This window comes from Anolis carolinensis, chromosome 1, assembly GCF_035594765.1.
Source record: "Anolis carolinensis isolate JA03-04 chromosome 1, rAnoCar3.1.pri, whole genome shotgun sequence".
NCBI lineage: Eukaryota > Metazoa > Chordata > Lepidosauria > Squamata > Dactyloidae > Anolis > Anolis carolinensis.
The window spans coordinates 281848098-281872780 of record NC_085841.1 but is presented as its reverse complement, the minus strand read 5'-3'; the positions used below and the strand labels follow the sequence as shown (position 1 = coordinate 281872780).

At 38.7% G+C, this 24683-nt stretch overlaps 1 protein-coding gene across 4 annotated transcripts in view; it reads right to left on the bottom strand.

Annotated features, from left to right (window-relative positions):
• Window positions 1-16451: 16451 nt before the first annotated feature.
• Window positions 16452-24683, bottom strand: part of mpped2 (metallophosphoesterase domain containing 2) — a 177615-nt gene continuing 169383 nt past the window's right edge. For all 4 annotated transcript variants that reach the window (XM_008106423.3, XM_062980229.1, XM_016992821.2 and 1 more), the window contains exon 7: window positions 16452-18037. In XM_008106423.3, coding sequence (XP_008104630.1) covers window positions 17919-18037 — 119 coding nt within the window. In that variant the 3' untranslated portion in view covers window positions 16452-17918. The remainder of the gene's footprint in view (window positions 18038-24683) is intronic.

Genomic DNA, 24683 nt, shown 5'->3' with positions numbered 1-24683 from the left:
CGCAGCCTTCTCCATTAGTGTGCATTCACAGAGTACACGAAGAAAAAACTACATTGTATGTATTGCATCCAGATATCCTTGGCAACATTTGGCTGTTACCAGAGCAATATTGGACATATTTAGCAATGACTTTTTTGGTACTTTTAGTAGGTAGGTTTTCTAACTTTTCTTCTCTCATCCATGCTAAGAAAGACATTTTTACATCTTAGATGGAGTTTTTGCCACTAAGTGCCCTGGCGACTGTACTGCTGTGCCCCCTTCTTGTTCTTCACAATGTGGGGAGGATATAATGTGGAGAGTCCTGGAGGAGGGGAGAAGGGAGATCCTGCCTGGGCAGAACTTTACACTGTGTTTCCCTATGCAGTATCTTGGCCTTTGGAGGTTGTTTGGCTTTGTTTTATACTCATCAGGGCTGGCCCTAGGTAATTTTCAAGTGTAAGCGAACAGAATTTTGCCCCCCCCCCAAACCAATCACTGAAAAATAAAAGCGTTGGATAAGCGAAAATATTGGATAATAAGGAGGGATTAAGGAAAAAATATTAAAATTAAATTATGATTTTACAAATTAAGCACCAGAGCATCATGTTTTACAACAAATCAACAAAAAAGCAGTTCAATACATGGTAATGTTATGTAGGATTTACTATATTTGCGAATTTAGCACCAAACATTGAACTGGGATATGGGGCAGTGTGGACTCAGATAACCCAGTTCAAAGCAGATATTGTGGGTTATTCAGACAGGAAACAATCAGGGCCAGCTAACACCTCCCAACCAAGAATGCCCCCAGGGAGGAAGCAGCCAGGCTTTGAATCTGCAAGGCCATTAAATGCTAATCAAGCTGGCCAATTGCAACATTCAGACTAGCCTCAAACAGACAAGAGCTCTTTCTCCCACCCTGGACTTTCCACAGATATATAAACCCCACTTACCTAGCTTCCAACAGACCTCACAACCTCTGAGGATGCCTGCCATAGGTGTGGGTTAAGGCGGGCCAGGCCCAGGAGGTGGCCACAGGCTGAAGGTGGCTACAGGCCCCGAAGGCGTCCACAGGCCCCGAAGGCGGGCCCACACGTGAAGTCGGGCCCACGGCCAAAGGCAGGCCCAGTCCAAAGGCGGGCCCAGGCTGAAGGCGAGTGGAGCGACCCTGGGAGGAGGCGGGGATGCGTGCACATGCATGAATGCATGCACGTGCATGCGAGAGCGCCTCAACTGCGCCCCCTAGAGCAGGGGTCCTCAAACTTTTTAAGTGGAGGGCCGATTCACAGTCCCTCAGACTCTTGGGGGGGGGCGGACTATGATGAAATAGTCCCAAATTAGGAGTGTTGTTGTGTGCCTTCAAGTCATTTCAGACTTAAGTCAACCCTAAGTCTAAAGTTTAGGATGGGGGGGGCAGGTCAATGACCTTGGAGGGCCTTAGTTTGGGGACCCCTGATCTAGATGATCTCATAAGACCATAGGTAAGGAAAGGGACCCTCAAAGACCATCTAGATGATCTCATAAGGCCATCAGAAGACCATAGATAAGGAAAGGGACTTTCAAAGACCATCTAGATGGTTTCATAAGACTATAGAGAAGGGTAGGGCACCCCAAAGGCCATCTAGACAATCTCATAAAACCATAGGTAAAGAAAGGAACCCTCAAAGGCCATCTAGAAGGTCTCATAGGACCATAGGTAAGGAAAATGACCTCCAAAAGCCATCTAGATAGTCTCATATGGTCGTAGTTAAGCAAAGAGACCTTCAAAGACCATCTAGACAATCTCATAAGATCATAGGGAAGCAAAAATACCTCCAAAGACCAGGTAGACTTAGGTCAACCCTAAGTCTAAAGTTTAGGACAGGGGCCAGGTAAATGAACTTGGAGGGCCGCATCCGGCCCCCGGGCCTTAGTTTGGGGACCCCTGCCCTAGAGGATGAAGCCACAGGCATCTGCCTAATTTGCGTCATGGTTGAACCGCCCCTGATACTCATGTACCATTTTTACTATTTTAAGTTATATGTCGCACCCTGGAGTGCCTTCGTAAGCCACCCTGAGACCCTTCAGGGAAATGGTGGCAGGATATAAATAAAGATTATTATTATTATTATTATTATTATTATTATTATTATTATTATTGGAGAAAAAGGGGCTGAGAGGGTCATGATAACCATGTTTAAATATTGGAAATAATGCCACATTGAGAAGGGGGCAAGCTTGTTTTCTGCTGCTCTGGAGACCAGGACACGGAACAATAGATTCAAACTGAATGAAGACAGTTCCATCTTGTCTTTTTACATCAGCTGAGGCCCCTCCCACCATCTCCAACTGACACTCGGGTGCCAGAGCTAAGAGGGAGCCATGAAGACGGTTCCATCTTGTCTTTTTACATCAGCTAGAGGCCCCTATCCGCAATAACATGCTATGCTAGTTTTATATCTGGAGCAGAATGAAGAAGGCGGGGCCGGGAAGACATCTTTCCACCATGTCTCCTGTATCAATTTAATGATATAATGATATATAATAATATTATACTATACTAATATTATAATACATTGTATATACATGTAATATTAATAATAATATTATGATGTAATACAATGTAATAATAATTATAATTCACTATTATAATTGTATATTTATATTACATGCAATATTACTAATAATATTGCGATATAGTTGTATAATATAATATATTGTATGTATATATACTTGTAAACCGCCCTGAGTCCCCTTCAGGGTGAGAAGGGCGGTATATAAATGTCGCAAATAAATAAATAAATAAATAAATAAATAAACTGGAGGAAAAAAGATTCCACCTAAGCATTAGGAGGAACTTCCTGATGGTAAGAGCTGTTCGGCAGCAGAGACTGCTACTTCAGACCAAGGTGATGTGTCCTTCTCTGGAGGTTTTAAGCAGACCCTGGATGGCCACCTGTCAGGGATTCTTTGATTCTGTGTTTCTATATGGCAGGAGGTTGGACTGGCTGGCTCTTGTAGTCTCTTCCAACTCTATGCTTTTAGGATAATTTTCAGTACCTCCATCCAATGTAATCGAGAGGTTTTTCTCCTAGATGATATTAAATAGGAAATACTCAGCATGAGATGATGGAGAGCTGCTGCCAGTGAGAGTAAATATATTAAGTTAAATGGACCAATAGTTTCTGGTAGGGTATAAGTCAGCTTCAAACAAACTATTAAGGTATTTAATTCATTCCAGTCCAGTCCAGTCCAGTCCAGTCCAGTCTGGTCCATGGACCATAGCAATTAAATACACAAAATCCAGTGTATCCCATTGAATGAATATAAATACATTCAGTTGCTAATTTTGAAACTGAACTTATCCTGCAGTGTAACTATATACTTACATTGGGCTTTTTGTACTGGTTTTCAAGTGCTTCAGCCTACAACTTAAAGTGGGCACCATCAGTAGCATCAATGTATTTTTCTGAGTTCAGAAAAAGGAAAAAGTGTGAGGTAGAATAAGGAAACTAGAGAGGAGGTTGACATGAAAGGGGAGAAAACACACATATCTAGTTTAAGTTGAAGTTGTAAGCAAGGCACCTTTCACACACTGGCCAAATTCCATGCTCTTCTTGAACCTGCAGCTTACTCAGATGGCAATGTTTATTGTTACAATGTTGTTTAAGATGAATACAACAATAAAACTATACTACCTTTGTGGGAAGCTGAGATGGTTACAATTTATTTTTATTGAAAGATCCAAATGGAAGAGTTGCAAGAGGGCAGCAGAGAATACAAAGCCACTGAGAAATTATAGAATTGTTTCACAGCAGGATGAAAAGTTACTGTTAATGGCTCAGAGGAACTTAACTTATAACCAGGACTGAACTTAAGGAGTGGGTTGTTCGGTGTCCCTTTCAGCTAGACCATTCTGACTGCTCAGCAGTTCATGTCATTAATGCCAAGTATTGCGGGTCTCCAGTAATACTGAACTCTTCGTGACCCCCACAGATAATAATTGCTTTAGCATAGGATTGACAATCATAGCAACAAACTGCCCTCCAAATAAACACAAGCTTCAAATGCATTTTAGCCCCAGAGGCCTAAAGCACATAAAGAATACATTGTCTGTTCCATGTTGTCCCATGATTAATAATATAGGCTGGATTAGTTGCAAAGGACCGCAACTGCGGCTGTTCCAGTCCGCCCAAAGGTTTCTCAGTGTCTCATGCGTAAAATGGGCAAAGAGCCAAACAACCACTGTGAGTTGACAGTCCTTTGCAGAGCGTCTGTTCTCAATTACGCCGCTGTCCACTAGGGACACCTCTTAGCAGGAACTGCCACCATATTTCCCATTTCTACATATGGTTGTGGAAGTGTGACAGTGAAGAAAGCTGATAGGAAGAAAATCTAATCATCTGAAAGGTGATGCTGGAGAAGAGTTCTGGAATACTAAAAATGACAAATAAATGGGTCCAAGAGCAAATACTGCCTGAACCCTAAAAGCCAAGATGATTAAACGGAGACTGTCATACTTGGGATATATCATGAGAAAAAAAATGACTCACTAGAAAACACAAGAATGCTGGATAATAAAGACAGCAATAGGAAAAAATGAAGACTGCATTTCAGATGGTAGACTAAATCAAGAAATCCACAGCCCTTAGTCCGCAAGATCTGAGCAGGGCTGCTGATCAGAGTAACTTAGGTCCTTTCTAGGTCCCTTCTACACTACTATATAAAATCCAGAGTATCTGCTTTGAACTGTGGCAGTGTAGAAGGGACCTTAGAGGTCTCTCCTTGACAGGGTTGGAATAAGTCAAAGTTGACTTGATGGCAGTTAACAGCAACAGAAACAAAACAAATGTAATACGTTTTTGGAGTGACGTTCTGTATTGTCGTGGGGTTTATTCCACCATTTGCTTCTGAAAATAAATTTCCCTAAAGCTCTAGGAACTGTAGCATAATGCTTGCTGATACGGAATCAAACCCTTCTACACTGCCATATAATCCAGATTATCAAATCAGATAATCTACAAAGCAGATTATCTGGATTTTATATGGCATTGTAGAAGAGGCCTCAGGCTACTGGTACATCTGACCAGTGCGTGAAGTCTATGGTTCTCCAAGATTTAAGGCATCCAAGCACACCCTGGAAATCCCTGATCCCTCCTGGTGGTCCTCAATACCCTTCCTAACTGGTCCCAATCCTGATTCACTTCTTTCCAAAGAAGGTGGAGTGTAATCAGACTGGTGCAGTGAAACTATTAAAATTTAGGGTGTATCCTGAACTTCCTAACATGGGTTCTTTTAATCTAAATTTGGAGACATCACTGTTCTCATAGAAGACATGTTTCTCCTTTAGTAGTAACCATGCTTGAGAACTGAGACAACTAGTTAAGAATTCCAGCTACACATTGTAAATCCTTTTTTAAAAAAATAATTTTTATTAAGTATTTTTGCATACAGGTTTAAAATTGTGGGGTTCAAAAATGGGGGGAAGTAGGGGGTAGGGTGGAGGGTGGGGCTAGGGGAGGGGGTTATAGAAAAAGGGGGAGGAAAAAAGGGAAAAGGGGAAAAAACGAAGGGGGTGAGTTTGAGGAGGGGGAGAGGGAGGAGGATAGAGAGAGGTTCTGGAGGGTCGATTGGGTCTTTGGATGGTAGAGTGGTCTCCTTGTGGTGTTGGCTATTCCGTGTTGTAGGATAGCTATCAATTTGGGGGGGGGGGGTGTCGTTTGCCTCATGAAGCGACATGTTGTATTGCTAGGTTTGGGTATTTCTGGTTGTTATGGAATTTCTTCGGGGTATGTCCATCTTTTCCTTATGTACTCTTCAAATATTGACCAGTCTGTTTCTTTTATTGGTTGTCAGTGGTGTTTCTTCATCAGGAGAGTTAGTCTGTCCATGGTCTTTATTTCCCATACTTTTAATAGCCATTGGTTAATTGAAGGGATCTGGTTTATTCTCCATAATTTGGCGAAGACAATCCTGGCTCCTATAATCAGATAGCTTAGGATTTTTTCCTCATTTGTGTCCAATTTCAAATTTTTAAGGCCCAATAGGTATAGTTCTGGTCTCATATGTAGTTTCTTTCCCATTATTTTTACACATTCTTCATGGATTTTTTTCCAGTATTTCTTTGTTTCGGGACAGGACCACCACATGTGGTAGAAACTGCCCTCATTCAGCTGGCACTTCCAACATTTTGTTTGAATATTTTTGTTGTAATGGCTTAATTTTTTTGGAGTGATGTACCATCTGTAAATCATTTTGTATTGTTTTTCTTTTAAGTCGGTTGCATATGTGTGTTTTATATTTTTCTTCCAGATTGATTCCCATTCCTCATATCTTATAGGTCTTCCTATATCTCTGGACCATTGCACCATGCTTTCCTTAATTTGTTCTTCCTCGGTATTCCACTCCAAGAGTTTCTTATATATCTTTGTAATTAATTTGTTTTCGGACTCTAGAATTTTATCCCATTCTGAATCTTTCTTCATGAAGCCTTCTTGTTTATCCTTAATGTATTGTTCCTTTATTTGCCTGTAGTGTAAATTCTATGTAACAGCATTATAGACTGCTCTTCCCCAATGCCTTTCTGTGTATTTAAATATCTTTTTCCAGTTCTTCTTAAGATCAGTGAAATATACAAAACAATTAAAGCATATTGAAAACAACTGCTCCATGCATCTCAACAACTTATAACAATTGCAGCAAAGCTGTGGTTGATTTTTTTTTCAATTGTCTCCTTTCCTGTTTTCTAGCGCAAATATGTAAAGAGACAGAAAAATCAATTTACACACACACAGTGGCCTAGGGGATAAAAGACTTGTGACTTGAAGGTTGGGTTGCTGACCTGAAGGCTGCCAGGTTCGAATCCCACCCGGGGAGAGCGCGAATGAGCTCCCTCTATCAGCTCCAGCTCCATGCAGGGACATGAGAGAAGCCTCCCACAAGGATGGTAAAAACATCAAAACATCCGGGCATCCCCTGGGCAATGTCCTTGCAGACAGCCAATTTTCTCACTCCAGAAGCAACTCCGGTTGCTCCTGACAAGAAAAAAAATTAAAACGGGCACTATAACATTCTCCTCTAAATCCATATGGTCTTAATGTGGTTTAAATGTGTGCATATTTGGATGCTATTGTGCCTTAATAATTTTAATTTCAGTTGTCTTTGCTAAATTCATTTATTAGAACCATTCTGTCAAATATCATTTTAAGCAGACAAACCATTCCTGCTTTCTATATGCTAAATGGAGAGATGTGATCACCTCTTAGGCTTCTGAGAGGAAACTCTCTTTTAACCATCATAGAAAAGCTACAGTATTTAGAAACGGGGAGTGAATGCTGTAGCTGTCTTGGCAACTTCGTCAGACATAACATGCTATTATAGAAAAGCATTTCCTCCAGCCCCAGTTGGAATATGCTACAGGCTACAAATTCTAAATATAGACAATGAAGTCTACATGATTATATAGCATTTTATTAGAAACATCCATATTTCAAAATGCAACCATTATTAGCTCAAAGCATTTCATCTTTGAAAACACTGGATTTTTTAGACAAAAAGAAATAATGTTTCCTATTTCAGAACATGCTGTAGCAAAATGGATGTGGTCTTTTGCTTGCAGCTTTTACCCACGTGTATAGGGATTGCCAAATTAACTGAGCAAGGTTCTTGTCACAGGTTCTTGTCATTAATGTGAATTACAAACTATTGGCATCTTTATTCCTGTTTGCTGCAATCTTGACAATACCATCTCTCCAAAATATAGCCACCTCCATGAGCAGAAAAAAATGAAATGGACTACTGTATTTCAGCAAAGCCAGATGTGAGCCATATGGTGACTTACTGTTATAGGCATGTGCAATAAGTCATTGTTGAATCATGTTAGATAAAGTGCCCCTGTGGAAATGCTATTACTGTAGTCATGAATGGAGTATATGAATGGAGATTTCTGGAGTTTAAAGAACACAAACTGGGGTTGAGGAACCTATCTATTTTGGTTTTGCTCTGTTTTGGCAGAATAATCCTGGAATTTGAGTTTCTTTCTACAAGTGATTATGCTTTGGTAAAGACCATGCCAATGAGCTGAACTCTTGATAATTATCTCACAATATTGTGAAAAATCCCAACAGTAACATAGTCTGTTATCATAGTAATCTAGTTACTAAGCAATCTCGCAGGTGCTAGTGTGGTGGGAATGCACGTCCCAGACAATTTGCAATGACTGTTGACACCAGGCCAGCTTTCCCTCTCATTCCATATAAAAGCGAATGAATCCTAAATCATCAGTGAAGCCGTGGTGCTTCCTTGGCCTCATCATTCAAGCATGTCTTTACATCAGGGATGAAATATATCATGATACAGTTTAAGCGAGAAACGTATTACATGATGTCTAAAAGCCTATCTGAGTGGCTCTGAAAAATTAAAAGCAGGATTAGGCTTTTCATGCAGGCCATGTGCATTCCAAGAAAATATTGCTACATAAATAACCCTGTGTTAAAAAATAAAAGTCACCATGAAAGATATTTATACCCTTCTTGCACTTTGGGTTTCAAGTGCACATTCTCCAAATCACCTATCCCTACCTCTTTGGGCTTTGATGTCACACAACAAAATGCACTTCAGTAATGAAAAGATGACAGGGTGCAATCCTGTTTTGTCAAAATCCATCTCATTTTCTCCTGTTGTTTTCAATAAGCTCTAGAAAATACCCTTTACTTTTCCCTTCCACCCCCAAAATGAACCTGTCAGGCTATTGATATTAGTTTGATAAAACCGACCTTATTTAGCAGTCTGGCTAAATGATATTATTCTTTCTCAGCTAAAATAATTAACTGCACTCTGTGATGTTTGAAAAATGCTTCAAGCTCCTTCATTTTATTTTCAGAGGACAAGTCAACATGCATGGTTGCAGCAAATGATAACACACCAGATGCAATAAATATATTCAAGCACAAATGAAGGCAGTATCAACTTATGCTCCCAAACATATGACAAGAAAGAGAAATAGCGCTTACAACATTGATAAATGGAACAGAAGGAAATGGATTTGATATGCTATCTTAGTGCCTTATCAAATTAGAGCATGAATCCACTTTAAATCCAATTTCTGTCTTCTGCAGAATTCTGGGGTTTGTAGTCTGGTGAGGGCCAGGACCTGTCTGGCTGAGCTGTATAAAGCCCCTCCCTAAAGTAGATTTGAAGTGCATTTAAAGTGGATCCAAGCTCTAGTGTGATAAAGTCCTTAGCTGGCATTTAATGGTTTAATTGTTGATTGTTTAATTGTTATTATTTAAATTACCTGTTTTAACTTGTGTAGTATATTTTATTGTTGTTGTTTATATTTGTTTACTTCTGATTTATACAGACATTGAATGTTTGCCTTTATTATGCTGGAAGCCTCCCCTTGGGGAGATAGGGTGACTACAAATAAGTTTTAAAAAATTAAAGTATATATTACAGAGATTTGCTTATCTGTGTCAGCTGCACACACCCACAGTCCAGCTAGAAACAGAAAGGATAATTGACTATCTCCATCCAACATCATCATACTCTGTTATCAGAAGGACATCTTTCTCAGCAACATACACTGAATTCTATCAAGCAGGCGGAACCTATCTTTGTTTTCAACATTTATGTTATGTCTAGCATCCTGCTGATGACTAAGGGTGCATGTACACTGTAGAATTAATGCAGTTTGACACCATTATAATTGCCATGGCTTAATGCTATTAGTTTTACAGTCAGAGTGTTGGTACCTTAGCAAACTACATATCCCAGTATTCCATAATTTTGAGTTATGTCAGTTAAAGTGGTGTTAAACTGCATTGATTCTGCATCTCGAATGTTATACCTGTGGATGGGCTGTTTTGACCTTGGGAGAAAACATATCTAGCACCACCTTCTGCAAGGCCATTGTCTCAGGACACAAAAACCAGAGGCTGCTTGATACAGCTTCTCCTCCATTATTAAATAGCTACAGATTAATTTTGCTTGCTTGAGTAAAGAGAGGAAGGAATGGTCTTTCAATGTTAGGATTGAAGTGCCGAGGCACACTTCTTCATCCCATCAATATTCAGTAAGATAAAGCTGCACCCAGCAACCCATTAGCTTTTGTGGCAAATTTGGGAAAACTGCTCTGTAAAATCAGCAGTAAGTAAGAAGTAGCCTTAGCCATGGATTACCTGCCAAATTGACCAGTTACAACCCTTCTAAGCATGTGGTGCTATAAAGAGTGGGTTCTCCATCACAAAAAGATGTTCTGTGCAGCTACTGGGAAGATATGAACATTTTTAGCAACTTCCAGCCCAACAGTGAGGAACTTGTGGAAAACATAGTCACACATTAACAGCAGTGGGGCATACATTGATAGATATTTCATTACACTACATACAGAATGTCAAACTGTAACATGGAAGGTATAGATAAAACTGTTTCCCATGGGATGGGCCGAAGATAAATCAGGCCTTAAAGATAGATTTCTAGCAATTTAAAATAGATCACCAGCTTTTAAACAACAAATATAAAACCGCTTCTCTCAAAATTAAGGTTGGGAGGAAGCAGGAATAGATTTTTATATGAATGGGCTGTAAGCTCAGATGTAATACAGAAAAGAAATTCCAGAGCTAAAGTGCACCAAATATTTGTTTGCCCTTTTCTGCTCAGTTCTGGCTTGTGAAGTTTTAGGGTTTTAGGGGAAAACAAAATAGATCCCTCAAATATGAAATCTTTCCACCCCTACTCTATTTTATGTACAAACATAAATATTAATTAAGAAAGGGAATCATGTGTAGCAGGGTCATCGCTAGAAAAAAAATGGGCAGACGGGACGGGGGAGGTTGAAACTTTTTAAAAGTGAATCATGAAGAGTAGTTCAATAACACAAAATAATTTAGAAATCAGGCTTCATCGATAAACTTCAGTGGACACTCATTGAGATTTGATTAACCAGTTAAAACTCATGAATAAACCAGGTTTTTTTTTAAAAAAAAAAACCTGAAAATTTTTTTTGGGGGGGTGGTGGTGGTGGTGGCTACAGCCCTGGCATGTAGCATAGATGGATACCAGCCACTCCGTTCCCAAAGGAGATACTGTATCTAGTCTTCAACAGAAATGAAATAAAAATTCACAGATTACTGCTTAGAGAGTAGATTAGAAAACAAATCAGGCCTGTTTTTTTCCCTTCTAAACCCCTGTCTACTAACTAATGCTATTGATTACTGTTGAAAGAAGCTATTGGCTGTGGAACTCATGCTTGAAATGCAATAGCAAATTCAATCCAATTGATGCAGGAAAAGTGTCTGGCATGCAACTGGGCCTCTCACTGAAGAAGGGAGACATCAATCAGGTAGGCAAAATATGTCTCTCTATATACTTGATTTTCTTTGAATGATAGAAAACCAACAGGGACAATAACATGCTGCACAAGCACAATGGGACACCTATCTGTAAGAGGCTCATACTTGACAATCTCATGGAAGATCTTTGTGGATCACTTCAGAACTTTTATAGAGACTGCACAATTAATGGTCTGCACTGCAGTACTGACCCACTTTAATGATTCCCAAATTATCTTTATTGACAATTATATTATTGGATAAATTAAAGATACCATGATAATTGAAATCAATAGACATTTGGATAATATACATTATGTAAACTCTCCTGTGAGTCTTTCTCAAATGGAAATTTGCTATGGAAGAAATGTATCATTGCTTTAAGAACATATGTTTGAGTGTCTGTGTACACATATGAAATCTCAGCTTATGTGAGAACCATATTGGAAACTTGGAAAGAGTTAACATTCTTACTCAGGTGTTACTTGTAAGGGTTGTAAGAAAACTGATTCACAAAGTTATATAACAGTTTGGGCCCCATATACTTAAATATAAAAGGCAACCTTTTTCACATGCAATATCAAACAACTGAAAACACATTCCTCCGTCTATTATTTCTTCTTAGTACACAAAACATGAGGAAATGTTCTTTGGATGGCTTTCCTTTCCACACAGTATTCCCAACACTGGGCATGTTTCAGAGTATGAACTATGGATTCCATTTAGTCCAGCTAAATATTGCTAAAAGTGGTTGGCTTCATGAAGTTCCATTGTTATGCAAGTGAAATACGAAACAGAGATGCCAAATTAATTTCTTAGTTCATTTTAAAATATACTGGCAACATATGGGAAAGAAGTAAAGCCACAGGAAACCAGGAACTTTAGAAAAACAGAACCAATAGACTATTTAAAATTTGGTGCTATATACTTCAAATATATGAACCTACACAATTATACCCTACACTGCCTTGAGGTTCTTTGGCTGAAAATATGAAAAAGAATTAACTAGACACCAAAAAATGGAGCAAAGGGACAAAACTGAGTAAGTCCAGAGGAACAACAATAAAAACATTCCAGAAGAGGCAAGGCCTACAAATGAAAGCATGGGTGTAGATCAAATAACAAAAATGGAGGGAACTGGCTGACAACAGTTCATCTCAGTTGGAAAATTGTATAAAAGTATATGGCTGTGACTGGGGCCCCTTCCAGACAGGGCCAAATCCCAGGAAGAACTGGGATATTTAATCCCAGTTCCTCCTGGGATTCAGGCCCCACACCAGCCCCTAATCTGGCACTTTTGCTGGAATGGTGGCTACATCCCATCTGCAAGCAGGCCCCTCCCATCTGCAAACCTCCTGACACATCACTGTGGTGCATCAGGTGTCCTCAGGTACATTTTTTTTGGGGGGGGAACAGGGGGCTGGGAGGGCGAGGGTGCCATTCCACTCTTAGAGCCCAAAGAACTGGGATGACACTGAGGATTGACTCCAGGGATTATGGTACCTGATTGCAGGTGAACATAAATAAAGATTGTTCATAGAAGAAATTTTATCATGGAAGAAGAGCATGAATACATGTTAAAGCTGACATTTCAAATTGGACCAGTATTTATAATCTTATAATCTTTATTATGCATGAATTTTTAATATCTTTTTCATAATAAAAAAACACTAGCAGCTTTGGACTGGACTTTTTTGGACTGAATGTTATCTATATTTGTAAAGAGACAGCTTCTTATTCCAAGCATATGTATTCACCACAATGTAATTAGTTGAATAAATTTAGGCTTTTATTATTTAGTTACAGATACATTGGTAACAAGGATGTTAATTTAGTTCTACTGCAATCCAATACTGAAAGACTAATAAAGCAGCTTCAGCCCAAGCATGATTTCAGGACTTGACCTCTGTATAAAACATCTGCAAAATGTATTACATAACAGCTACTTATTTCAGTATTTACTTGTATGAAGTAAAATAAACTTCCCTAAGCCTTGGTAATGTTGTAAGTAATACATTAGCGATAACCAGGACTTAGTTATTTCATCAATCACCCTTTTAGACACTCTGTTGGCATAATCCTGGTAGAATTTGCCTGGAGTAAATCAGATTGATTTGAAAGTCTCTTACTCTAATAAATGCTTGACCTCTAGGTCTGTCGAATTCACTAGACACAGAGAAGTGGGGAACCAATCACCTTGGTGGAACATCCTGTTTTGCTGCCCTTATTTGATAAAGGCCTTGACTGCTTTCAACCTTTTCAAGATGACTAGATGAAAGCTGCTCTCTCAAGAGTGGAAAGGTTAATTGACTACAGTGTGGTTAATCAATCACTTGAAAAGACTGACTACTGGTAGCTCCTTCCAGCTAGAGGTTCTTGCATAGTCATATGGGATCTTCTTCTACAGCTTTAAGGAAGGACAGGAAAAAACACAATCCATTCAGACCTGCAGGGCATGGCAATGGTAGCATTTCTCCTACTTCTAAAAAGAAAACATATTGTATTGTATGGTTTAGCAAATTAAAATATATAGTATCTTATCAAGTTCAGTTTCCAATCATAAGGTTAACTGAAACAGCCCTTCCTCCTTTACCACCCTGATTCCAGTTTGAACTGAGCATTTTGTATGGACAGGTGATTACACAAAAATTGGATTACATACCCCCCCCCCCCCATTAACTGACCCACATGGAAATCTTGAGAGGAGGGTAGTACTCCTTACCACATTGAATATATGGAGCAAGGCAAAGTTTAGTCCTTTTATATTCCACTCATTTCAGTGAGAGAGTTAAGTATATGGTTAAACCTCTTCCACTGATATGAGGATTTAAGCATACTGCACTTTGGCAGATTCACGTTCACAATTAGAAGACAAGAAAACCTCTTTAAATTAGGAGAATGATGAATGGCATTGTATCTTACTGCTTTCTATGCAGTAAGTTAATCTTAGTGTAATAACTATTGATCACAAAGAGAAATAAATTAAGGCTGGGATCCAGCTCAAATTAAGCATGTTTATCTCCATTCAGTGAGACAATTAAATATATGTACAGGCTTAAATCTGTTCCACTGAAATCAATGCAACCCACGATTGCTTGGGAACTGCATAATTTTTGTGATGTTAGTATAGAAAATCTTGGAAAGTTCTTAAATTCATCAAACTCGTTAAAAGTACCTATGAAAAATCAATAGCTGTGTCAGAAAGTAGCTACAAATAACCTATTTAATTCATGCTATTCCAGTCATTTCCAAGTGGAAAACATATAACGAAATAAGGCCTTAGAGAAAACAGTGCATGGTTTCACTTGCAGAATGCAAAGTTATTCGTGATTTTAATGAAAATTGTTTACCTCAAAACTGATTATAAGCCTTCCAGAATAAAGCTGACTGGTGGTGGGAAATTGCTTTCATATTCATATTGTTATGACCCAACTTTGATTACTGAAATGTAGAAATGTTTGTGGGTTTCTTAGTGACAAATTAGAATGGAGAGAGCCAGGCATGCAGCCTCAGGGTGGTCCACAAGAAGGCCTTACATTTATTATTTAAACTTATGATTATTCATATCATGATCTGATCACCATGCTCAATATATCCCATATGCATGGGGGTATTGGGATAACGGTACGAAAGGTTTGCTAGGGTAGATCCTCTCTCACTCACTCAGCCCCCCCCCGAATCAAAATCCTGGCTACGGGCCTGGAGAAAGCACATACAGAAGAGAAATATGTGAACCTATTTTGCTCATTAATTCCATTACTAGCCTGTCCCTGTCAGTATCAGCAAACTCAAGAAAACTTTTTTGCCTACTGCAACAAAGCCTACAGCAATTAAATAAAACCAGCTTCATACTGCTTTAAGACATAACGTAGCAGGCGAATTGCCCATGTATTGTCATGTAGGCTCCCTAAAGAAAAAAGTTGCAAAATTATAGGGCAGAACCACAACAAACATGTATGTGTACACAATGACTGGAATCCTATTGGGTCTTATACATCAACAAGTTTCACCCCTCTAGCCCTAAAACTGAGGGGAAGGGGAGCCTGGGAAGGCCCGCCTATAGAAACCAATGGGTTGAAATTTTTTGTATTTTTGGATGTGGAACAAACACGCCCTTTCAGAAAGGCACCCATTTTCAAAACTCACTCCAAAACGAAAATGGGGGCCTTATGAATAAAACAATGGATAGTGATTCTATCCAAATGCACAAGTCTACTAGAAACAATCTTTTTGGAGCCCTTTTGGAAGAAAGGGCAGCATGACAACAGTCAACAGATCTGTGACCTGTCAGCGGAGTATTCCAAAAATATAACATTAAAGGTTGCCACATTTGCAGTCTCAGCCCAAAAAATCCAAGCTAAACTGGTAAAGTCCACAGCGGAAGCTGGAATTGGAAATGGAGATAGTTTGGGATGATACAAATCAGACATAGTTATTGTTATCACATTAGCGCTACTGTAATTTTAAAGAACCAATATATATATATAATAAGTCTTAATGTTTATATTGGAAAGTGTTTCTTGTACTTTTAAAGGTTTTATATTATTTTATGTCATGGCCTATGGCTGGTACAATAAACCATTCATTTATTCATTCATTCAGCATCACACACAAAGATTTATGCTATATAGCTCTGATGAAAAATCTTAGTCATCAGCTTTGATCAGAAAATCACGCAGGGAGCTGCACATGGTGCTTCCTGCCAACTAACTGTTGTTGCTGTTGTTTATGTTTGTGTGTAGAGTGGTAAATATCAAATCTGATTTTAAATGACAAGAGATAAATCCAGTTGTTAGCTCTGCTGGAAGTCAACTGCTCAATGATAAGTCAACATGTACATTAAATCCCATTTAGATAAGTTCCAGTCTATTCTAGTAAGGACCAACAACTGGAATTTAGAAGACTTGGCAAGACAACACTGTTTCAAGCTGAGTTACATGTACATTGCTATGTGAACACACTACAGAACAGTGCTTGCAACATATTTAAATGTGGCAAAAGTAGCCAGTGGAAGGACTGGACAACCACACCTTATAGGTTACTTAGAAACTTTGCTACTTTAGATGCAAAACAACTGTCTAAAACTGAGGAAAGGATGTGCTAAATAGTTCATTGAAGTCTGTAAGTAATCCAAAGAGTAAAAAGACTGTCCAAACAAAAGCATTTAAAAATCTTGCAATTTTATTTGCATATAAAGGCCGCTAGATATATAATATCGCAATAAATTTAAAGAAACAACTGCTTTCCTAAATTCCATGAAGATAACATAGAACAGAATAAAGCTCAATAGCATTTACAGTGGTAGAACAGAAATATCTATTTGCAACAATATTTTGTGCTAGCAAGATTGCATTTACACACAGTGCAAAAAAAGGAGGGGAAAGAAATGGAAAGACAATTCAATAATATTTTAAATATAAAGGACAACAAAGCCTTATTTTAGTTAGGCTTGATTGTATTTGTTTAATTCTATACATGCTTGAAACTGCACAAAGATTTTAAACTCGAGCTCTTGAAGGCCTTGAGCACTTTGACAAGAAACATGTCACATCCGTCATAATTTAGACGTGCTGTACAGCATAATCTTGCAGATGCTACACTGGCAACATTAAATGCCTCACTTCGTTATAATGCACAATATATATATATATATATATATATATAAATCCATATTTAAAAGGAGTCCACATTTACATGTTTTTACTGCATGGAACACCTGCTCATTGCAGTTTTCATTCCCGTATTTTTTAAAGCTAAAATAATTTAAGAAATTCACCCAAATATTGACGATTTAGATAATTGCATACAAGATGCCACTATCTAATTTGTCATTAAAGCAGGCAGAGACAAACTAAATCTAGAAGGCTGTTTCCCGCCTTTAGTGATGCATTACTGCTAGCAGTATACAGTATGCAAATATATTGGTGGACAAATTGATTAACCCCTGACCTAGCAATTGGCAGTGGGCATAGGAGGTCCAATGGATGTAGGTAAGAAGGAATTCTTCATTCTTCTCAACAGAGGGAGCTCATGTATATACTCAAATTCAGCCCATTTTCTACCAAAATGAATGGCCATTCCACATCCTCTTTTAGGGCTCTACAGCCACACCCCATATCTTTCATTGGGTTTATACATCTCATTCTGTGCTGGATTGTGGCCCACATATGTGCAGGAACAAACAAAATCTTATTTAAAAGTAAAGAAGAGGAGAGGGTGGCATTTTATCATTAGTAATATTTTTTTAAAAAAATGCAAACAATAACAGTTGTGCAAATTTGGGTGTGTTTTTTTTAAACACTGCCTTTTAAATTTTATTTAATAATATTAAAATAAGGTGTCTCATTCATTAAAAGAAAGCTTGGCTGTCCTTTGAGAACACTAACAATTTACAATGGCAAGATAATTAATAAAACATAAAACTTCATTTTACAAATTCACAATGTTTTGCTTAAAATTTCAAATGGATGCTGCATTCCCCCCGCCCACAAAAGCACAACCTCTATTTTTTTTTCTTTTGTACCAACAATTTACAAAAAAAACCCACATCATTGTAAAGAAACATGTTAGGAGAACGTATTTTTTAATTAGAAAAATGGCAGTTTATAGACCTCCCAACGCAGTAGTGCTTCATGATCCTTGCGGGGTTGGAAGGTCAAATATAATTGGTGGGTTGGTTGGTTGAAAGCTGACTGTACATGTTGAGGCATTAATGTACGTTGTGTAACCATCTGTCATAATGCCGTAACCTGTAGGGAAAATGTGTTACATTTACTATAATGCAGACAAACAATGTTGACCTAGTACAGTGCCTCAGGCTGGAGAAAAGAAAAGAGTTCTTGTAAGCAAGCCTTGGGAACTGTGTTCAGCTGAGTCTTTCAAAGTACTCTGAGCAGCTGAATGTCACCACATAATTTCCATTTTTTAAGAGACACAATGACCCTTTTTGCTTTAATAAGAACCAGCTGTTCAAACACAATTAATTTGAAGTGTTCACAGAAAAAGGCACAAAGGCACATTCCACTCCATCATTCCTTGGTTCTTTGATAATCTAGATCAATGTTTCTCAAACTCTGCTCCTCCAGGTGTTTTGGACCTCACCTCCCAGAAATCCCAGCTACCTTACCAGCTGTTAAGAGGACAGTTTGAGAAACTCTGGTCTAGACATTGATTGGTTGGTTGTTTTTTGACATTTGTTTATCTCAACCTACTAATGCTCTTGAGGTGATGCATAATATGTTAGGTACCTTTTGGGTACTATTAACAGCCTATATATGCTTGTTCAATTGAATGTATTCCCAAGTAATTCTGCACTGAGTTTATGTTCCTTTCATTAAGTGGCAAAATAAATTTGCTAAGGATGTTACTCTATATTTGCTAATTCTTGTTCTTATCTTCTGTTATTTACATGGAGCTTTAAACAACAACAATTACAAAAACACCTAGGAGCAATAGGAGAGGAAGAAATGTGTGTCAGTGCCAAGTCAGCAGCACTTTTCTCCTATTTCACAGATATTGTCAGGGAATAGGAGGACCCTACAAGCTGTGGATGTAGCATATCTTGATTTCAGTAAGGCTTTCAACAAGGTCCCTTCTTGCAAACAAACTAGAAAAATGTAGGCTAGGCAATAATACAATTAGGCGGATCTACAATTGGTGAAGCGACTGAACCCAAAGAGTGCTCACCAATGGTTCCTCTTCATCCTGGAAAGAAGTGACTACTAGGATGCCACAGGGTTCTGTCCTCGGCCCTGTGCTGTTCTACATCTTTATAAATGATTTGGGTGAAGATTTAGAGGGCATGCTTATCAAGTTTGTAGATGACAACAAATTAGGAGGAATTGCTAATACTGCAGAGGATAAGATGAGAATTCAAAATGACCTTACCAGATTAGAGAGCTGGGACAAAACTAACAAAATGAATTTCAGCAAGGACAAATGTAAGATACTACAATTAGGCAGAAAAAAAATGAGATGCAAAGATACAGGATGGGTGATGTCTGGCTTGACCACAGTACATGTGAAAAAGATCTTGCAGTCTTCATGGACAACAAGTTGAACATGAGCAAACAATGTTATGCTGCAGCTAAAAAACGCCAATGGGATTTTGGGCTTTATCAAAAGAAGTATAGTTGTCTAGATCGAGGGAAGTCATAGTACTTCTCTATTGTGCTTTGGTCAGACCTCACATGGAATGTGCCCAGATCAAAGGTCTGGAGACCTATAAGGAGTGTCTTAAAGAGCTGGGCATGTTAAGCCTGCAGAAGAGAAGGTTGAGAGGAGACATGATAACAATGTCTCCTCTAACAATGTGAAAGGATGTCATAAGGAGGAGGGAGCAAGGTTGCTTTATACAGCCCTAGAAACTAGGACTAGAAGTAATGGGTTCAAATTACAGGAAAGGAGATTCCAACTGAACATTAGGAAGAACATCCTGACTGTAAGAACTGTTCAGCAGTGGAACTCTCTGCTTTGGAGTATGGTTGGGGTCTTTTTCAGAGGCGTTTGAACAGGTTGGATGGTTATCTGTTGGGGGTGCTTTGATTCTGCTTTTCATGCATGAGAGGGGGTTGGACTAGATGGCTGGCCCATGTGGTCTCTTCCAATTCTATGATTCCATGGTTCTATATAATTCAGTTTCTGAATCAAGATTGTCTGCTTTGAATTGGCTTATATGACAGCATAGACCAGGGGCCCTCAAACTTTTAAAGCAGAGGGCCGGTCCACAATCCTTCAGACTGTGGAGGGGCCGAATTATCATTTGGGGAAAAATACAAACAAATTCCTATGCACACTGCACATGTCTTATTTGTAGTGCAAAACAACAACAACAATGAAAGAACAATACAATATTTAAAAATGAAAACAATTGTAACCAACATAAACCTATCAGGATTTCAATGGGAAGCGTGGGCCTGCTTCTGGCCAATGAGATAGTCAGGTTAATTAGGATTGTTGTTGTTGTTGTGTGCCTTCAAGTCATTTCAGACTTTGGGCGAGCCTAAGTCTAAAATTATTTATTTATTCATTTACTACATTTATTTATTACATTTATATCCCGCCCTTCTCACCCCAAAGGGGACTCAGAGCAGCTGAATGTACATACAATATATTGTATTATTAGCACAGCACAATATTAGCATTATATATTACTATATTGAACTATACCACTATACTGTAATATTATATGTAATATATATCATATAATTAATATTATTACATGGTATTATTAATATTATATTGTATAACATTGTAATATTTGTATCAATATTATATGTATATACAATATATTATATTATTTAAAATGATATAAAATATATTATAAAACTGAGGGCAGGGGCCAGATAAATGACTTTGGAGGGCCACATCCGGCCCCCGGGCCTTAGTTTGGGGACCCCTGGCATAGACTCTTATAATCTAGTTCAAAGAAGATAATCTGGGATCAGATACTGGATTATATGGCAATGTAAGCTGGATCTACACTGCTCTATATCCCAGGATCTGATTCCAGATTATCTGCTTATCCCAGACTATCTGGAAGTGTAGACTCATCCAGTTCAAACCAGATAATATAGGATGAGATCCTGGGATATAGGGCAGTGTAGATCCAGCCTTAGACTATGGTCAATATTCTGTTAAAGGAACCTGATTTAGATTTCAACTATGTGTCTCCCTGCTCGGCTGTTGACAGAGTCAGGATGTTGCTTTTCGGTCATTATTATAAATAATAACAACAATATCCCGCTTTCCTATCTTAAACAACACTCAAAGCGGCTTACAATACTAAAAACAATATACTTTACAATTTTAAATCTACAACATAGAAATATTAAAATGGATTTAAATATTCAATTGTTGAAAAAAATAGTTAAAATCACATAGGTTAAAAGGTAAAGGTTTTCCCCTGACGTTAAGTTCAGTCATGTCTGACTCTGGGGGTTGGTGCTCATCTCCATTTCTAAGCCGAAGAGCTGGCGTTGTCCGTAGACACCTCCAAGGTCATGTGGCTGGCATGACTGCATGGAGCGCCGTTACCTTCCCACCAGAGCGGTACCTATTGATCTACTCACATTGGCATGTTTTCGAACTGCTAGGTTGGCAGAAACTGGAGCTAACAGCGGCCGCTCCTGGGGTTTGAACCTGGGACCTTTCGGTCTGCAAGTTCAGCAGCTCAGTGCTTTAACACACTTCGCCACCCGGGCTCCTAAAAATCACACACAATCATTAAAAAGTATTAAAATAATTAAAACGCTACACAGCACCACTTGGGTCATTCTTAAGAACTTCCTTCTTTAAAAGCCTGCCTGAATAGAAAGGTGTTAACCTGCTGTCAAAAGGACAGCAGGGATAAGGCTATTCTGGTTTCCCTGGGCAAGAAGTTCCAGAGTCTGTGGACAGCCACCGAGACAGCTGGCCCTCTCTCTCATCCCCACCAACTGTGCTTGTGATGGTGGTGGGGTGAGAGAAGGGCCTCTCCTGAGGAGCTTAGGGCTCAGACACAATCATATTAGGAGATATGATCTGCAAAATAGCGTGGACCTGAGCTGTACAAAGCTTTATTGGTCATAACTATCATTTTGAATTGTGCTCAGAAACAAACGGGCAGCCAGTGGAGCTGTTGCAACAGGGAAGTTGTGAGCTCCCTGTAGCCTGCCCTGATTAACAGTCTGACCACGGCTCTTTAGACCAGCTGAAGTTTCCAAACACTCCTCGAAGGCAACCCCATATAGAGATTATTATAGTCATCTAAATGGGATATGCCACTAAGGCATGTATCACCGTGGTCAAATCTGGCATCTAAAGGAACGGGTGCACATAGTACAAAAGTTTTAAATGTGTGAAGGCATTTCTGGCCACTCCAGAAACCTGGGCTTGCAGGTTCAGTGCCAAGTCCAGGAGTTCCCCCACACTGCAAACCTGTGTCTTTAGGACATGTGTTACAAATCTATCACAGGCTAAATCCCACTTTAGTTTTTAGCATTTGTTTTGTTTAAAGGATAGATGGATTCATCTGATCTAAGCATTAAGAAAAATAATTTACGTCAAATCTTATCTCTGCTTATTTTAATGAGCAGTTTTTCCATTGTATCTGATGGGACAACCCATCAGATACATGGGGGCAGAATTTGTATCATCTTAGTTCTGAATGCTTATTAAATTCATTTTATACTTACAGCATGTAATACCAACCTAGTTGTAAACAAACTGTATGATACTGGGCCTCACAGTAGTTTTTCATAATAATCTCCCATGCTAGGAATTTTTTGCGTTCCATCAGCCTAACACTAATGCCACTGGAAGTTTTGATTACTTTTAACTTGCACTGTAATTTGAAAGCTGCAGGCAATTTGTATGCTGGAGTAAAGTCTTTTTTCTTCTTTTCCTCATGTATTCTTTTAGCATTGATGTATGTTCATTAATATTTACACAAAAATATCCAATGCCTCCACACATGTATAAGAGAACTTGTATGGCTGGTGCCGTTGTGAAGTCTCAGTCGTTTTTCATTATAAAGTTTTAGTTTACAAGGCTTTACAACCCAGGCATAAAAACCTATTTGCTTTACAGTCATGTGAACTGGGGAAAAATCAACAATACCATGCAAAAGCCATCACCTCTTCTGCAACATCCTCTAATGCTGTGAGCCTATGGAGAGCTTAATTAGAGACAGCAGAGGAACCACTGTGGGGTGGGGGGAAATGTGAAATATTAAGCATTTAGATGTGTAATTTTTAGTTTCAGGGTCAGAAAGTCTTGCTCTTTTCTTCTCCCAGACAGCACTCCTAGTATTTATCTCACTAGGATATAAAAGCTGCAGTTCATTAAATATTTAAACCCCCTACAGAATGTATTTTAAGTAATCTCTTATTACCTCATGCCCAGCAATGGAAGCTTATTGTGCTACAAATTTCCCTGACTTGAAATTAGCATTATGGCAGGATGTTTTGAAAAGCTCATCTGAAATGTCTACAAGCTATTAAAAGAAATCATGTGGAATTTAATCCAGAATATTGTTTTTTTTCTTCTTCTCCACATGATTTAGTATTTGGGAGATGTTGTTCACATCTTGAATTGCTATAGGAAATCTATGCAGAATGAAGTCATTTGCTACACATAAAGAAATAACAGATGACCTGTTTTATTTGACTGCCTTGGTCATTTAAAGATGTTCTCTATATTTGAGGATCATACAGCATTCTTGACCAGGGTTCAGCGGACAGGCCAAAAAGTGCATTCTGTGTTTATCTTAAGCCCTAGGGTGAATCATGGTGGTATTTTGAATCAAACAGACAAAATACACACACACTTGTTTATTTATGCTGTCCTTTACCTCACTTTCTACCAGAAAGAGCAAAACAGGGATAACATAAGGGCTTGAACAAGTATAGATGTTTCATCTGTGTTACCAGACTTGGGATTTGTTGTGACTGTTATTAATTGTCAAGTCTGCTTTTGCTTTATGGCAACCCTAAGAATGAGAGAGCTCCAAGAGTCCTGTCTTTCAAAGTCAAGACCATGACTTCTTTGATTGCCTTGATCTATTTCTAATATGGTTTCCCCTTTTTGTCTGCCTAACACTTTACCAATCATTATTATATTGTCCAATTCTGGCACTAGTGTTCAGTTCTTCCTAGGATAGACTAACTCAAGTTTTCTCTTCTAATGCTGCAGAATGGAGTTTCTCAACCAGGGTTTCCTGGAACCCTAAGATTCAGCAAAAGATCGCTGCTGGGGTTTTGCAAAAGAAAGTGACTGTTGGGGGGGGGGGGGGGGTTTGAAGTTGAAGATATAATACTTTTTTTGCAAGAGTTCCCTTAGACCTGAAAAGTATTTCAATTTCTTCTAGGGTAAAAAGGATTAGCAAGGCTGTTGTGGATAAACAGTGTACCTGAAGCACTAGTAGGCAGGTATAAAGATACTACGTTATTTTATAGCATTTTTATTTAATGTAACCCCACATTTGGATTATTCAAAGCTGTTTTTGTCAGTTCCTTCCTCCGAAATATGACCAACAGCACCTTGTATTTGTTAGCCATCACCCATCCATGTATTAACCGAGACTGACCCTGCTTAGCTTCCAATATCAAATGGAATCTGGTGCAGTGGTTCTCAACCTGTTGGGTCCCCAGATGTTTTGACCGTCAACTCCCAGAAATCCTAACAGCTGGTAAATTGGCTGGGATTTCAGGGAGTTGTAGGCCAAAACACCTGGGGACCCACAGGTTGAGAACCACTGCTTTAATGTATTTAGGTTCTGTACTGATCCCCTTCTGATATAAAAATGCCACAGAGATCCAGTACTAATAGGAGATTAGGAATATGCAGAAGTTTCTTATACTATACAGGCAATCCCCGAGTTCGAACTTCTGACTTATGAACAACTCATAGATACGA